Here is a 17,525-nt window from a genome sequence, read left to right as displayed (position 1 = left end):
AGCAGATGAGCCAAATCGTCTGCTTCTGTGCTCTGCATTTCATGTCATTTTCTGCAGAAAAGTGCCAGTTCACCTTTCCTGATAGCTATAACCTCTCAACCTTGTGAATCTTTCTTGCACATTCTGCATGCCTCTATAACATTTCTATAAACTGGAGACCAGAACTCTGAACTGTAACTCCAAGTGTAACTCGGGGCGGCACAGTGGTTAGCACCGCAGCCTCACAGCTCCTGTAACCTGGGTTCAATTCTGGGTACTGCCTGTGCGGAGCTTGCAAGTTCTCCCTGTGACCACGTGGGTTTTCGCCGGGTGCTCCGGTTTCCTCCCACAGCCAAAGACTTGCAGTTTTATAGGTAAATTGGTCCTTATAAAACTGCCCCGAGGACAGGTAGGTGGTCGGGGAATATAGGGAAGGTGGGGAAGTGGTAGGAATATGGGATTAGTGTAGGATTAGTATAAATGGGTGGTTGACGGTCGGCACAGACTCGGTGGGCCGAAGGGCCAGTTTCAGTGTTGTATCTCTAAATAAATAAAAAGCAGTAAAGTGTGCTCTAACTTATATGAGCAGAAACGTATGTCTTTTTGTAAAGCAGATACTGTATGTGTGCTTGTCAGCACTCGACCTTCTAAAAACAGGAAACCCACAGAGAGCTGGCTACCTCGGCACTATCACCAGCCCAGTCGTGCATTTATTAATAAACACAGAGCCCAATTTCCGCAACCGCTCTTCAGTTCACACCTCCTACAGCACCGATCTAACGAGAACGATTTCTCAGTGAGTTACTGACCAGTAGCTCACAGATCACTGTCTGAGTCGCGGACAATGATCTTCCTTGGTATCTGCGCTTTGTCCCATCTCATCCGTGGTGAGATATCCTGACATATTCTGTGAGAGTGGAGAACGGTTTGCATAGAGGAAATAAGGAGAAATTGTTTCCTCTGACAGGAGGGTCGGTAACCAGAGGGACGCAGATTTAAGATAATTGGTTAAAGAACCAGAGGGGGAGATGAGGAGATTTTTTTTTAACATAGTGAGTTGTTGTGATATGGAACGCACCTTTCAAAAGGGGAATTGGATAAATACTTGAAGGGAAAAAAATGTGTTGGGATATGGGGACAGAGCAGGGGATGGGCAAGTGGGACTAATTGGATAGCTCTTTCAATGAGTTGACACGGGCATGATTGGTTGAAAGGAATTCTTCTGCCTTTGTGATTCGAGAAGATGACATAGCGCGCAATTATATGAAGAAAAGCGAAATTATTCAGTTAAGTTGAAAGCTAGGTTCTCCAGTCAATAATAACAGCGACATGGAATTGGATCACCAACACCCGTGAATGAAATTAATCCGAAACTGAATTTCCTCCAGGTAGATGAGGAAAATCATAGTTGGAAAATGTAGCTTTGAAACAGGCTCTTTAAATCTCAACTTCAGACAGTTTCCATGTTCCTCCCCAGTGAGAAAACTAGATTTGGCGGTGAATGGACTCGGTCTGCGCCTTTGGAAAGTGAGGGTAAAAAAGGCACAGTCAACGCGGTGGGCGCACAGTTACCCAGGATTAATAGTGCACGGGGTTCACGATTTTCCGACACATGAACCAATGTGGTTTTCGACTTAATTTTATATTTTTCTTTAACTTGGCCAAAGCTTGTCTTCGCAGTCCATAACCTGACGTGAATATGTTTTGTCTCCTGTTCAGTTGTTGTCTCCCAGACCGTCTTGTCCCAGTCTCCGCCGATTCAAACAGTCCCTGTGGGAAGCCGTGTTAAACTGAATTGCTACACCACAAGGTTAGTAGCTAGCTATGTCTTCTGGTACAGACAGCAGCACCGGAGGGACATGCAGCTCCTTTACAAAGTGAGCAAACAACAGCCTGCAGATGGAAGGTTTTCCAGTGAGGTTGATGGTAAATCGGGTAATTATGCTCTGGTGATTTCAAATGTAGAGAGAAATTATTCTGGGATGTATTACTGTGCAAGCCGCAGTCACCAGAACATGGCCCGAATATTTGGAAATGGCTCCACGCTGGTGGTTACAGGTAAATCTTCACGAATATTTCATTCAGTTGGACATTAACACATCAACTAAAATGTGTCCTTTAAAACTGTTGATTCGGTTTCTGTTTCATTTCCCCACTGTAGAGGGTCCCCCGGCCGTGTTTCTCTTGACTCCGCCGTCGGCTGAAATTTCCTCCATGGAAAGGGTCCCATTGATGTGTTTGGTAAGAGGCCTGTCTCCCCATTCCCTTCCCATCCGCTGGAATGTTTCCGGACAGGTTACCGAGGGACAGACCGATTCCGGGACAATAGACGAGGATGGGACATACAGTATCAGGAGTCACATCAGCGTCTTGGTGGAAACCTGGAGCAGCGGCGTTTTCTGTACTTGCACTGCTCAAATCAACTCGGCAGAGAATCTTATCAGTGAAAGTGTCTCATCTCAGAGAGGTGACTATTAACAGTGACCCTTTACTAATGTATTTAATGCTGATGTGAGACTGATTTTTTCACAGAATAAGTTTGTACATTACAAGCCTCTGTCTTTCCACGTGTCCATACATAATGATCTCATCATTGACCTGTCGCATATCTCTTAATATTCAGTGTTTATCTTTCTGTATGATAAGTTCTAATATCTAGCACGGCCATCTTTTCATAATTGGAGATCAGTTTCTGTCTGATCGGTCTTTGCGTAAAGTTGGAAGATGTGATTATATTTCCAGTCCACCGCTTTCGTTTGGCATGTCTGTGTATGATTACCTATTAATCTGTCTGTCTGTCTATTTGCCTGTCTGTGTATCTATCTATCTGTCTGTGCATCTATCTATCTCTCTATCTATTTATCTATCTATCGATCCATCCATCGACCTAAATAATTATCCAACAATCGATCCAGCAATCTAGCAATCTGTCTGTATTTATCTAAATATTTATTGATCTATCTATGTATGAATCATTCCATCCATCCATCTATCTATCTATCTATCTATCTATCTATCTATCTATCTATCTATCTATCTATCTATCTATCTATATATTAATCGATCTGTCAATCTGTCCATGGATCAAAATATTTATCGATCTACCTTCTATCGAATCTATCTATCCATCTACCTATCTATCTAAATATTTCTCGATCTATCTACCGATATCTATCTGTCTAAACAATTATCCAACTCGCTATCTCTCGATCTGTCTCTCTAATTGCCCATCTCTCTCTCTCTCTCTCTGTATCTATCTAGCTAGCTATCTGTGTACATATTTATCTATTTTTCTATATTTATCTAGCTAATTATCTATCAATCAATCTATCTGTCTGTCTATCTATCTATCTCTATTTATTGATCTACCTATCTATCTACCTCTCTTTATCTATCAATCTTTCTCTATCTCTCTATCACTCTATCTATCTATCTATCTATCTATCTATCTATCTATCTACTTATTTCTCTCTCTCTCTCTACTTACCTATCTATCTATCTCTCTATCTATCTATCTATCCATCTATCTCTATTTATTGATCTATTTATCTACCTCTCTATCGCTTTTTCTCTATCTCTCAGTCACTCTCTCTCTCTATCGATCTATCTACTTATCTCTCCATCTATCTATCTATCTATCTATTAATCGATCTGTCAATCTGTCCATGGATCTAAATATTTATCGATCATCCGTCTACCGAATCTATCTATCCGTCTACCTATCTATCTAAATATTTCTCGATCTATCTACCGATATCTATCTGTCTAAATAATTATCCAACTCGCTATCTCTCTATCTGTCTCTCTATTTGCCCATCTCTCTCTCTCTCTCTCTCTGTATCTATCCAGCTAGCTATCTGTTTAGTTTAGTTTAGTTTAGTTTAGAGATACAGAACTGAAACAGGCCCTTCGGCCCACCGAGTCTGTGCCGACCATCAACCACCCATTTATACTAATCCTACACTAATTCCATATTCCTACCACATCCCAACCTGTCCCTATATTTCCCTCCCACCTACCTATACTAGGGGCAATTTATAATGGCCAATTAACCTATCACCCTGCAAGTCTTTTGGCATGTGGGAGGAAACCGGAGCACCCGGAGGAAACCCACGCAGAGACAGGGAGAACTTGCAAACTCCACACAGGCGGTACCCAGAATTGAACCCGGGTCGCTGGAGCTGTGAGGCTGCGGTGCTAACCACTGCTCCACTGTGCTGCCCTACTGCGCCACTGTGCTGCCCTATCTGTCCATATCTGTGTACATATTTATCTATGCTTCTATATTTATCTAGCTAAGTATCTATCAATCAATCTATCTGTCTGTCTATCTATCTATCTCTATTTATTGATCTACCTATCTATCTACCTCTCTTTATCTATCACTCTTTCTCTATCTCTCTATCACTAGCTATCTATCTATCTACTTATTTCTGTCTCTCTATCTCTCTCTCCCTACCTATCTATCTATCTATCTATCTATCTATCTATCTATCTATCTATCTATCTCTATTTATGGATTTATTTATCTACCTCTCCATCGCTCTTTCTCTATCTCTCGATCTCTCTCTCTCTCTATTTATCTACTTATCTATCTATCTATCTATCTATCTATCTATCTATCTATCTATCTATCTATCTATCTATCTATCTAACTATCTATCTCTCCCCCTCTCTCTTTCCCTCTCTTTGGTTTGTATTATCTGGAGATGAGAGGAATGAGAGGTGATCTCATTGAAAATATAAGATTCTGAAGGGGCTGGATAGGGTAGACACTGAGAAATTGTTTCCGGTGGTCGGGGTATCTAAAACACGGGGCACAGTGTCAAGATAAGTGGCGGATCATTTAGGACAGTGATGAGGAGAAGCTTCTTCACTAAAAGATAGTTGTGGATGCTCCATTGTTGAATATAGTTAAGGCTGGGTAAACAGGTTTGTGGTGCTGCGGGGAATCAAGGACCATGGAGAGTGGAGTTGAATCCGAAGATCAGCTATGATCGTACTGAATGGCGGAGAAGGCTCGATGGGTCATATGGTCTACACCTACTCCAATTTCTGTGTTCTTGTGTGTTCTATCTATCTATCTATCTATCTATCTATCTATCTGTTTCTCTCCGATTTGAACAGTCTGCTATAAGATATCTGCTGCATGTAAGGATGCTGGAAGATGTAAAACCGATTTCTGATTTGCGTGTGAAATTGCACATTAAGCTTTGCCAAATTTATTCACTTGTTTAGCTACTCCTCACAAACTTCATTGACGTAAGTTTTTTTTTGCAGAGTCTCCGCTACACACCTCTTGCGGTTTACTGATTTATGGGAGGTTGTCGGCGGTGGCGCTTCTCCTTCTCGGGATGGTTGTATTCACCGTGGGACGAAGCTGCAGGAAGCGGCAGTCAGGTACCGATTTTCGGGAGGCGCTGCACTTCCGCGGCGCTCTCAATGCATCCATTTTTACTCTGTTATTTGCTCTTTACACGTTAGCCGACTGGTTCAGTGTGAAATGTGGACATTTAGAGTCAGTTTAAGTGTCTTTTCCAGATTCCACCCCCCCTCCCCCCCCTTTACCCCCCTTCCACCCCCCCCCCCCACCCCACCCCCGTCCCCTTCCCTGCTCCACCCTCTCAGCTCACCCCCTCACAACCCCGTCCCAGCCCGCCCCCCCTCGCACCATCTTCACCCCGCACCCCCTTCCCCTGCACCCCCCCTCCCTCTACCCCTCCCCCTTGCATCCCCTCCTCCCACCGGCACCATCCTACACCTGTGTAGGGGCCCCAACAACCCCACTGCCTTGTGGGCGTCTCGGGAGAGACCAAGGCTAAGGGAGTAAACCCTAACAGAAAATCCGGAGCGGAACCCCGTAGGCGGTCATGTGTCACCTTTGGCATGTTTCCGGCAGTTCCTGCAGCCATACTGGTGCCAAACGTCGTGTCCTGCACTCCTTTGGACCCCACCAGAAAGGCCGAGAGGGGGGTTTTGACGACTGGGCAACTCTCAACCTCCATAAATTTGCCCAGGCATGCGCCATGGAGAGGTCACTCCATAATCACTGACCACCTCCAGGCGCGTATCCATTGTCTCTCGAGATAAGGAGGCCCAAAAGAAAAAAGTGTCTTTTCCATCAGGCAACATGAACAGTGATGAGGAACTGCCGGATTCCAGACCACGTGAATTAGTAACATGAATAAGAATGAAACCGCTTTTACGTTGCACGTGTAGATTCCTCTCACTATTTTGCACCCGACATTTGCGATTCCCAGTTATTGGATTAGTGTGAACACTGCAGATTTGCAGTGTTTACCCAGTGAAGGAATTCAAAGTAAATTTACTATGGCTATACTTGTGGATATTTTAAGTTAGTAATGATAAATAGCAACAGAATGATTGTTTACTAGAATGATACTGAGGCTAAGTTATAAGGTTTTGCAGACTCGGCTTGTCCTCCCTTGTCTAGAGAAGATTAAGGGGTGATCTAACTGAGGAGTTAAAGACGATTAAAGGATTCGATAGGGTCGATAGAGACAATTATTTGCTCTGGTGGGGGAGGGAGAGTCCAGATCAAGGGGGCAGAACCTTAAAATTAGAGCCAGGCCGAACAGTGGTGATATCAGGAAGCACTTCTTCACACAAAGGGGAGTGGAAATCTGGAATTCTCTCCGCCAAAAAGCGGTTGAGGCTGGGGGTCAATTGAAATTGTCAAAACAGAGTGTGATAGATTTTTGTTGGTTGAGGGGATTAAGGGTTACAAAACCAAGGCGGGTAGATGGAATGAAGATACATATCAGTCATGATCTAATTGAATGGTGGTACAGACTGGAGGGGCTGAATGGCCTCCTCCTGTTCCTATGATGATTGTCTGGGTTACGTAAATGGTTTCTGTTTTCTCTCACAGACACTTTGTGCTTGCCTGGCATTTAACGGGGATCCCACACTCTGATGAAGAAAGAAAGGGAGCGCTCATACTCTGCTTCAGGGATATGACGTGTTGTAGAAAGTTTCCTCTGCTTGGCCGTGTCGTAGAGCGAAATTTCAGCCACATTTGGTGGCAATAGTCCGATTGCACCCAAAACGTAAACTGTGAATGATCTCAGAACGTCCGCCATTCTCACGGGGATATACCGCCTGATGTTTCAGTTGCTACATGTTTTCACTTTTGATTTTTATTTAGAGATACAGTACTGAAACAGGCCCTTCGGCTGTGCCGACCAACAATCACCCATTTATACTAACCCTGCAGTAATCCCATGCTCTTTACCACCTACCGACACTAGGAACAATTTACAATGACCCATTCACCTACCAACTTGCAAGTCTTTGGCTTGGAAAACGGAGCACCCGGTTGAAATCTACAAGAAACTGCAAACTCCGCATTGGCAGTACCCAGGATCGGATGCGGGTCCTTGGAGTTGAGAGGCTGTGGTGCTAACCACTGCGCCATTGTGCCGAACACTGTCGCTTGGATTTGTAATTTTAAATTGCATTGTGCATCTTTATACAGCATGTGAGCGGGATATAATTCAGACAATCTTTACAATGTATCAGTGTCCGAGTTACAAATACAATAAAAGAGGTTTGTAAACCAATAATAGGTTTGCGATTCCATTTGTTTAATGGTTCGGTCTAGATTCTGTGCCGGTCTAGATTCGCTCAGGAGATCTCTCAGACCAATTTACAAAGACATTTCGAGAGCAAATGTGTGCGGGTAAAAGTGGGCAGAAGGACTGACAGGAGAGTTCAGGCACTGACTCGGGATTTAAGCTGCATTAATGTTCAAGCTGCAGTGCTAGTGAAGCCGAGCTTTCTCTGATTGTGTCCTGGGAGTGAACACTGTTACATTTACTCTTCAAACACAATATTTTAAATCAACCTGCTCTTGAGCATGTAGTTCTGCGATTTAGGCAGTAAAGTTGTGGTGCTTTTCACCTCCTGTTATGGAATCATAGACACTGTACAAAGGAAGGCAATTCGGCCCCTTACCCATGTGCCGGCTCTTTGAAAGAGCAGTGCAATTTAGACTCACACCCTAGCGGCCTCCACACAATCCTGGAAATTAATCCCTTCCAAATAAATGTCAGTATCGAATATTTCTGAAAACAGAATCCATCGGCTGTGTCTGCAAACGGTTTGCTGACGATGTGAATAATTCACAAGCACAATTTGCTCTCCACTTTAGAAAATCAGTCAAATGTGTGAGTTCAATGGTTCACTGAGATGGAGCAATATATTCCGGGTCCACCATTAATTTCATATATGTTAAAAAGCTGGGACTGAGACCATTGGTGTGATGATTACTGGATAATTGATCTAACCGGCAACCTCTTGTGATTCATGTCCGGAGCAGATAAAAACATTCCTAAATTCACAGCGTTTTACTTTGCTGTATAGATATTGCAAAGAGGATTTGGAGACACTTGTTAGATGATGCAGATGGAAAAGGTCATTCTGCTCAACACAGCTCATCCACCCAGGAAGGTTCTGTTCTCCTCGCCCTTCAGGACAGCGAACTGTTTCTGAAATGACTCCAGAGGAGTTCACACACCCCACCCTACCCAGAGGACGATTCCCGGTGCTGATCACTCTCTGTGTGATGAACCTCCTGACATCTGTCCTCAATTTTCCTATTAATATTTGAACAGATAATCCTACTGGCAACAGGTGTATAGGAACTGGAGGAGGCCATTCAGCCCCTCGAGCTTGTTCCCCATTCAAGTAGATCATGGCTGATCTGTCTCTTAACTCAATTTACCCGCTTTGGTTCTGTAATTCGACCATATCAGAGGGTAGTTAAAAGGCAACCACTCTGGAGTCACATGTAGGCAGGTAAGGATGGCAGATTGCCTGAAGGATATTCGTGAATCAGATCGTGTTTTTCCAACAATTGACAATGTTTTCATGGTCACCATCACTGAGTCTAGCTTTATTTCCCATGGTGGTATTTGAGCCCATGCCCCCAAACGATCAGCCTGGGCCTCCAGATTGCTAATGTAATCAACACCACTTCCTCCCCCCTCTCCTCTGCTTTGTTCATATTCTGTAAATGAATAAGCCTATTACAGCTCCGCTGGAGAAACTCTCCACTAACAGTATCCCAAGCTAGGTCTGAACCTGTCAGTTCAACGGGAATTGAAGTTTTATCCAGATGACCTTTAATTCTAAGCTAATTATTGATCATTACAAACTTCTGGTGCATTGTTATAGTCAAAGAATAATTTATTTCATTTACATGCAGGCGTTAACCAAAAAACAAAATCCTGTCAGTGACTGGAGCTGCAGGATCAGCAGAAAAGCCTCAGCGAAACTCAAACGGGAAAACCCTTGATTCATTGCTTCATGTTTTGCACACTTGAATTACACTAACACTGTAAAATATCCTTAACAATATTGAAAACACGTTCTTTTACATTTAAGGAAACGAGCCGGACAGTCTTTGTAAACCCTGGCCAGTGCATGGAGACAGTTTCGGTATTTGATGGGAGTTTCCTTGGCTGCATTCTTATTTTGGCAAGGTTCTGGGTTCTTTTGCAAATCCTGTCTGCTCCATAATTCACCGGATAGAAACCATCCGGGTTCTCATCTGCAAACTGCCTTCTTTTTCTGATCTCTTTCCAATGCAGCAAACTCCAGGGAGGCGTAGAGTGGGCCGCCATGAGACTGGAAAACATATAGCACATTAATATTCAACGATAGTGCAAGACAGGACAAATTATCCCGATATGGAATCGCTTTTCTTCGTTTCATAGAATGGATAGACCACAGAAGGGGCACATTTGACTCATCATACCTGTGCCAGCTCTTAGAAAGAGCTATCCAATTGGTCCCAGTCCCCCCTGCTCTATTCCCATAGCCCTGCAACACATTTATTCTTCATGTATTTAGCCAACTCCCTTTTGAGATTTACAATTAAATCTACTTCCACCGCCCTCATTATAAATTTGAGAATCTCTTGCAGAATGTGCATGCACAAAAAGTGTCTGAACTAACGTGAACGACCATTCTCACTTTGGAGAGAGACAGAATAAAAAATAGCAGAAAGCTGGAAATCTCAAATAGAAGCATAAACTGAAGCATTACACTGGGATCATTAACCTGTCCTTTCTATAATCAGATGGGGAGAGGGGAGTGGGATATGATCTGTTTCTAGTTGGAGCAATGAATGGGATTCGATACAAATGAAGATGCTCCAGACTGTGTCCTGCTCTATTAACCATCTGAAATATCCAGCATGAGACATGTGGCACCTTATCCTAAAAGCTCAACTTCCTGTATATTATGCAATAGTTTCACTGAGCTTACCTATATTGCACCCTGGTGTGTACACCTCGCCTCTGTTTCTCTGTTGTCATCTGAGTATTAATGATTAAGATATGAAGTGAAATATTATCCCACTCCGGCTAATTCAAGTCACAGTGCGCCAATGATCCGCCACTCCACCAATGGTCCCCAATTTTCCAATGGTCCCCAATACGCCAATGGTTCCCATCCACGTCAATGTTCCTCATATGCCAGAGATCCCCCGATACGTCAATGACCCCCAATAAAGGACTCGAACGATCTACCACCGATGTCCGGCCTCTAATGTCCATCTGATACATTACTGCGAGTTTTAATAATCAAAAATTACCTTGTTTTGTGGGACCAACAGACAGGAGCACGGTTGAGAACATTTTGATGGCGGGAAATGCACTTATTTGATCCTCTAGCTTTCCCGCCTTTGTTATTCAATCTACACCAACATTTCAATCCAACTTACCCTATTGCCGCTCCTTCCTTCCCCCTCTTTCCGTTCTGTTGCTCAAGCTAAAACTGTAAGCGGACAAAAATATCAAACAAGAGTTACTTCTTGTAAATCCTGGGTCACATGCCATGAATATTGAGAAGTGAATTGTGGAGTCGCCTTTGAATCAATCTTAAAAGGATGTGGAAAATATAAACATATACCATTGGAATGGGTGTTGGGGTTTAACTGGGTTTGACACAGTGTTAAATACAGTGAGACTGTTCATAATAAATTTTACAAATGGTTCAATTACTCACTTTTCATTGTGGGGTCTCCTGACTCGTTCTTCTGAAACAGTAAACTGTAATTAGCATTTCAAACTGCGAGAAGAGAATCACATTGAACAAACAATTCTTAAAATAGCCCTGATATCCAAAAATTCCTCACCTGATCGGCCTATTTCATGAATCCAAATGAAAATGAGGATCAAGAGTAGAAGCAGGATCACGGCGACAAGCCTTGCAACATTAATAAGCATCAGTTTGCACGATCCTACAGAGACAAAACCCTTAGAAACTGTCGCTCTGTCACATCATTCATTCTGAGATTGGCGGTGTGAAATGAAAAAAAAAACAGCCAATGCGAGTAATATTGGGCGAGTGAAAGCACCGAATGGTGTAAACTGCACAATGCCTGGTCGTTGAGATGAATTGACAGACAACACTGCCAGTATTACCCCATGACTATAATGACACGCTATCCCAAAACATATTGCCAAAATCGTGTTTGAAAACGAAATCATAGATTGATACAACGCAGATGGAGGCCATTCGGCCCATCATGCCTGTGCTGCCTCCTTGGTAGAGCTGTCGAATTAGTCGCATATCACTTCTGTTTCACCTTTTATCCCCTTTTAGTTTTTTATTCTTTGATGGGATGTGGGCATTGCTGGCAAGGCCGATATTTGTTGCCCATCGCTAATTGCCCTTAAACTAAGTGGTTTGCTAGGCCAGTTCAGAGGGCAGTTAAGAGTCCGAGCAGATAAAGGCGACAGATTTCCTTCCCTGAAGGACATAAGTGAACCAGGTGGGTTTTTATGACAATCGACCGTAGTTTCATTGTCACTACTACTGATTTTTATAACTAATTGAGTTTCAACTCCACCAACTGCCATGGTGAGATTTGAAACCATGTCCCCAGGGCATTAGCTGGGGTTACTAGTATTGCTAATATCACTAGTTCAGTGACATTGTTACTACACCACAATCACCCCCTTCAAGCATTTGAACGTTCCCATTGAATCTGCTTCCACTACCCTTTCAGGCTGTGTGCCAGATCACAGCAACCCGCTGTGCAAACAAAATTTCCTCAGCTCCCGTCTGGCTCTTTTACCAATTATCTTAAATCCATGTCCTCTGGTTAACGACCCTCCTGCCAGTGGAAACAGTTTCCCCTTATTTACTCTAATAAAACCCTTCATGAGATTGAACACCTTTATTAAGTCTCCTCTTAACCCTTTCTGCTTTAAAGAGAACAATCCCAGCTTCTCCATTCTCTCCACATTAACTGAAGTCACTCATCCCTAGGACATTCTACTCTGTACTTAAGGTTTTGAATTCCTTGTTAAAGTGTGGTGCCCATATTCGAACACAATCTTCCAGCAGGGGTCTGACCAGCGATATATAAAGCATAACCTTCTCTTGGGCTCGATTCCTCTATTAATAAAGCCAAGGATCCAATATGTCATTTAACAGCCATTTCAACTTGTCCCTGTCAGCTTCAAAGATTTCTGTCCATGCATCCATGTGCTTTATCAGTGTTAAACTCGAACAGTTTCGAACAAGTCAATTTCAGGGTAGTCTCATATACTGAGGTTAATATTATATCCCATTGCTGATATCACAAAGTAAAATTAAAATTACAGTCGAGGTAATTGGGGATTCATAAGGGAGGTTCCTGGAAATGATAAAGGAAATGAGTGGAAATGATGGCGTTTTGCATCCCAGCAGACGCGCGTTCATTTTACCAACAATTTCATCCCTTCACTGCTTTCTGCTCGTAAAACGGGTTCAGTGTAGAATTTAACTCAAATCCAATCCAAGATCCACTTCCTGAAAGGGCGGTGCAAGCAGATTCAATAATAACTTTCAGAAGGAAATCGCATTATCACTGGAAGGAGATAATTTTGCAGGGCTATGGGGAAAGGGTGGGACTGATTGGATAGCTCTTTCAAAGGACCGACACAGGCACGATGGGCCGAATGGGATCTTTCTGCTCTGTATCATTCTATCATTCCAAGATGGCACACAGAAATCTAAACTCAGCCGAGAAAATATATACAAAGCAGGACTCTATCTGGGGCAGAGGATAACCGTAACCTCTTCCAACATATTTGAACAGAGTGAACACACTATTTGTCCTGATATATTTCTATATGTATGTTTGTCCCGTGCAGATGTTTGATTTACAGACTGCAGGAGCTTAGAAGCCAGTGAACTCCTCCAACTGACGCTAAAGCTGAATACAAGCCTTCATTGTACAAATCACCAACTCACCTGACACTGCTTTGGAGATGGACACGCTGTTTGCCCAGGATTTGCCCGGAGACCCCAGTTCAGCAATACAAGTACAGACATCGTCGCTACTCCAGCTTTCCCCCGACACCATTACGTGACTTCTGATGCTGTAGGTCCCGTCCGGCTGGATTGTACCGGAATCGCTCCATCCCTCGGTGTGCTGGCCGGAGATGTTCCAGAAAATAACAATCTGCTTGGAGGAAACGCCACTGACCAAACACAGTAAGGGGACAGTTTCCCTCAAATGCAGCTCACCAGGCGGGACAAATACCAGCAGCGCCGTCTTGTTAGTGGAACTGTCTGGACACAGATTGAGACACAGTTAACGATTAGTTTGCACCAAATGATAATGCTGTGCATGATCTGGATTCAATTTGCTCACTCTCTTACCTCCAACCAGTAGCGTGGGTCCATTCTGGAGCGGTGCATAGCCATCCCTATCAGCACAGTAGTAGGACCCGGAGTCATTCACCTGGACATTGCGAATTTCCAGTATCAATTCATGCTCGTTTTCGCCTTTTTTAGAAACAAACTTACAATCGGTCCCATCACAGGGTGGGATATCGATTAGTCTCGGGGTTTCACCCACAAGCTGCTTGCACCAGAAATAGCTAGTCACTACTTCCACTTGGTAATTTTGGTGACAGGCTAGTTCCACCGTCTGACCGACTTCAGCTGTCACTGTGAAGGGACTCTGAGACAGAAAGGGCCCGGATCCTGCAACTACAGAGTTTATTGTAACATTACAGCTGATTATTGAGAGATGGAAAGAAGCCGCTTTGAAACACATCGCCTGGAATTGAAGAACAACCTCATTATTGCTGTTAGATCTTGTTGACTCTATTTAATCTCAAATGTCATTGTTTTCACTTTATAAGAGGAGCAGAAAGTAAACTAATATTATCAGGCCCAATCCCTTCACCGGATAACTCGGTCACATTCTCACCTTAGTGAACATTGACTCTGGCTGATTCCACTTAAGAATTCTCACTCACCGTAAACCCGGAGCACTTGGAAAATGAGCATCAGAGAAAAAGCTTCTCTGAACATCCTGAGGCCGGAGCCGGGGTGAGTTCTTCCCGTGCTCGCTCTCAGCAGCTTGTTTGTGCAGGCGGAGTGGGCGCTGATTGACCTGAGCCCAGTCACAGTGAGTTGCGCCTCTTCAGATGCGGTGGCAGTTATGAGGATCTCAGTCTTTTGGGTGCGACTTGCTGATGGACCCCACACCTCATGTGTTTCACATATTGTGGTCAGAGTCTGTGCGTCAAGGCGGTCAAACTAGTGCAAATGGCAGAATATCTCTAAAGAGCTTTATTGGATTGTCATTCAGAGTGGGTAGCAGGATAGTGATGGTGCGGATGTCCGCATTTGTCACGCTGTTGAATACTAATTTTAGCAACCAAAGTTTAACGTTTTCAATTCATTCTTGGGATGTGGGCGGCGCTGGCATTGGTACCCATTCCTAATTGCCCTTGAGAAGGTGGTGGTGAGCTGCCTTCTTGAACCCCTGCAGTCCATGTGGTGCGTGTACACCCATAGTGCTTTTAGGCAAGGAGTTCCAGGATTTTGACCCAGAGACTGTGAAGGAACGGCGATATAGCTCCAAGTCAATATGGTGTGTGGCTTGGAGGATAACTTGCAGGTGGTCGTCTTCCAATGCATCTGCTGCCTTTGTCCTTGTAGCTGGCCGCGTTGGGAATGTGCTGTCGAAGGAGCTGTGGTGAGTTGCTGTAGTGCTTCTTGTAGGTGGTATACACTGCTGCCACTGTGCGTCGGTAGTAGTGGTCGCGGGTTTGGGAAGTGAAATTCAGGAATACAGAATGTAATCCAATATAATTTATTCTGTAATGAGGTTGTACAACATCCTTGAAACAACCTTCTTGCACCGAGACGGGAAAATGATGGATGAAGCTGTGTGCGGTTTCATGTTGATTTTAGTTACTGGTCTGTTGTTACCTAGGACACAAGACGCCCGGAGATTTAACGCGGAATTCTAATGGGTGAAACAGGTTCATTCACTGCACTTATCCAGAATCTGAATGAATGAATCCCTTTTGAGTTCAGTGCGACTACTTAAACTTCCCCTCCTTTGTGTTAACTCTCATTGATTAGGTTTCCATTGACTGAATCTATGGTGCAAAACGTCATTGGGGCTTAACCTGTACTAAATGTTCTGAATTCGTTGTATAAGACTATTTATTAATGGTTTTATTGATCAAACTCGGAAAAGGCAGTTTCAAAGAATGATTGCAATGTTACACAATGTATTTTAATCTCGGTGTTTGCAGCTGTTCACTGGAAAATTCACTGCACTGTTATGACTTCTTTGCAATAAACGTTCAGGTCCTTTGATGTTACAGTACAACAACAACTTATATTGTATACGAATCTTATAGAATGTACAGCAGAGAAGCAGTCCATTCGGCCCATCTTCTCCGTGCTGATGTTCCCACCCCCTCTTCATCTCACCCTATCAGCATATCCTTCTGTTCCTTTCTCCCTCACCTGTTTATCCAGCTTCCCCTTAAATGTATCTCTGCTATTCCCTGCAATCACTCCCTGTGGTAGCGAGTTCCACATTCTCACCACTCTCTGGTGAAAGAAGTTTCTCCTGAATTCCCCATTGGATTTATTATTGATTATCTTATATTGATGGCCCCCTAGTTCTGATCTCCCCCACAAGTGGAAACGTCTTACCTATCAAACCATTTCATTGTTTTAAAGACCTCTATCAGATCTCCCCTCATCCTTCTCTTTTCCAGAGATAATTGTAACTTTTCAACTCTGGTATCATTCTAGTAAATCTTATCTGTTTTTTCTCCTGTGCCTCAATATCCTTATTTAAAATATGGGAAACAGAACTGTGCTCAGTCAGTCCACGTGTCGTCTAAGCAAGGTTCCATATAAGAACATCACTTCTCTGTGATTCAATGATATTCTTCTAGAAGTGAGCCCCAGAGCTTTGTTTGCACTTTTTCTGGTTAAGATCACAAGCAATTACATCAAAGGGGGTTTGCTTTAGAATTATTTATAGCGAGTGAATGAACCAGTCATTTGATCACAGCAACTACAGGCCGGCACCTGAGGCCTATCTTTACCAGGCTTGCAGTTAGACCCTGAACCGAGATCACATTCCACATTCTGCGGTTGGATGAGTGAGTTCACTGTAAAATAACCTGGACAGAATCGGGTCACAGCATCCAGCGGTGGTTGAGGCTGAGTCACTCCGCAGTTTTTCTTTTAACCGGAATGGGACCATTTTATTCCTCTGATTTGCATTGCGGCTTCCTAAACATCTAATTGGAAAGCGTTTCTCCAGAAGGAAATAACATTTCACATTATTTTTTGCGGCTAAACAGGGCGTGTGTCACATGGAAGAAAATGCTGTAAATGAGGTTATTGTATACCAGTCTGCTGTCTATTCAGTTGTTCTTGCAGAGAGCAGGAATGGGCACGGCGGGCCGAGCGGCCTGTACCTGTGCATTTTATGATTCTATGAATCTACCCTATGTGCGTTTTACATTGAGTCTCGCTGTTTAACCTTTGCAGGTAATTGTTTCCGTGAGTGCCCGAGCTGTGAAAACAGGAAAACCACAGAAAGCTTCTCCACCGGACATTATTTCTCGCTCAAGCTAGAAACTCGGCCAGCCATTTCCGCCACTCGCAGTACTTCTCACACCTTTTCGAAAGCGGCCCGAACAGAATGAGCTGTGAGCGAGGGGCCTCGAGGAGGTTTGCAGTAACAGCTGACATCACAGCCAATGCTGTCCCCCTCTCTGACTCAAAGAATCCTAGAAAGTTTAAGACACAGGAAGAAGTCACTTGGCCCATCGTGTCTGTGCCCGCCGAAAAACGATCCACCTATTCTAATCCCCACCTTCCAGCATTTGGTCCGTAGCCCTTCGTATTACGGCACTTGAGATGCATATCCATACTCTTTTTGAATGAATTGAGGGTTTCTGCCTCAATTACCCTATCAGGCAGTGAGTTCCAGACCCCCACCACCCTCTGGGTGAAAAAGGTTTTCCTCATCTCCCCTCTAATTTTTCTACTCATCACTTTAAATCTATGCCCCTCGTCACTGAGCCCTCTGCTAAGGTGAATAGACCTTCATTCTATCCGCGCCCCTCAAAACTGTGTACATTTCAATCAGACCTCCCTTCAGCCTTGTCTGTTGCAAGGAGAACAACGCTAACCTATCCAATATTTCCTGATAAGTGCATTTTTCCACTCCTGGCAACATCCTCGTAAAT

The 17,525-nt window shown here is 43.7% G+C and overlaps 2 protein-coding genes across 2 annotated transcripts; one reads left to right on the top strand and one right to left on the bottom strand.

The window, feature by feature from the left end:
* Positions 1-806: 806 nt before the first annotated feature.
* LOC137356731 (Ig heavy chain Mem5-like) lies at positions 807-7,565 on the top strand. Its single transcript, XM_068022457.1, has 5 exons — positions 807-866; positions 1,699-2,037; positions 2,141-2,446; positions 5,260-5,379; positions 6,872-7,565. Exons 1-5 carry the CDS (start codon positions 824-826, stop codon positions 6,895-6,897), a joined length of 834 nt encoding a protein of 277 aa, XP_067878558.1. The 5' UTR covers positions 807-823; the 3' UTR covers positions 6,898-7,565.
* Positions 7,566-9,210: 1,645 nt separating this feature from the next.
* LOC137356877 (uncharacterized) lies at positions 9,211-16,412 on the bottom strand. The gene is made up of 8 exons (XM_068022715.1): positions 16,371-16,412; positions 14,268-14,550; positions 13,663-13,995; positions 13,252-13,572; positions 11,144-11,248; positions 11,014-11,044; positions 10,730-10,782; positions 9,211-9,630 (listed from the first exon to the last, which is right to left on the bottom strand). The coding sequence occupies exons 1-7, from the start codon at positions 16,410-16,412 to the stop codon at positions 10,731-10,733; spliced, it is 1,167 nt and encodes a 388-aa protein (XP_067878816.1). The 3' UTR covers positions 9,211-9,630; position 10,730.
* Between the last annotated feature and the right edge of the window lie 1,113 nt (positions 16,413-17,525).

This window comes from Heterodontus francisci, chromosome 46, assembly GCF_036365525.1.
Source record: "Heterodontus francisci isolate sHetFra1 chromosome 46, sHetFra1.hap1, whole genome shotgun sequence".
In the NCBI taxonomy this organism is placed as follows: domain Eukaryota; kingdom Metazoa; phylum Chordata; class Chondrichthyes; order Heterodontiformes; family Heterodontidae; genus Heterodontus; species Heterodontus francisci.
This window is presented reverse-complemented; position numbering and strand designations above follow the sequence as displayed.

Bases quoted from the DNA above. Each gene is read 5' to 3' on its own strand.
- LOC137356731 (XM_068022457.1), top strand. From the start codon at position 824: ATGATCTTCCTTGGTATCTGCGCTTTGTCCCATCTCATCCGTG. The intron at 867-1,698 runs GTGAGATATCCT...TCTCCTGTTCAG, and splicing joins TTTGTCCCATCTCATCCGTG to TTGTTGTCTCCCAGACCGTC. The intron at 2,038-2,140 runs GTAAATCTTCAC...TCCCCACTGTAG, and splicing joins CTCCACGCTGGTGGTTACAG to AGGGTCCCCCGGCCGTGTTT.
- LOC137356877 (XM_068022715.1), bottom strand. From the start codon at position 16,412: ATGTGGAATGTGATCTCGGTTCAGGGTCTAACTGCAAGCCTG. The intron at 14,551-16,370 runs GTAAAGATAGGC...CATTTGCACTAG, and splicing joins AGGGTCTAACTGCAAGCCTG to TTTGACCGCCTTGACGCACA. The intron at 11,045-11,143 runs GTGAGGAATTTT...TTACTGTTTCAG, and splicing joins TCATGAAATAGGCCGATCAG to AAGAACGAGTCAGGAGACCC.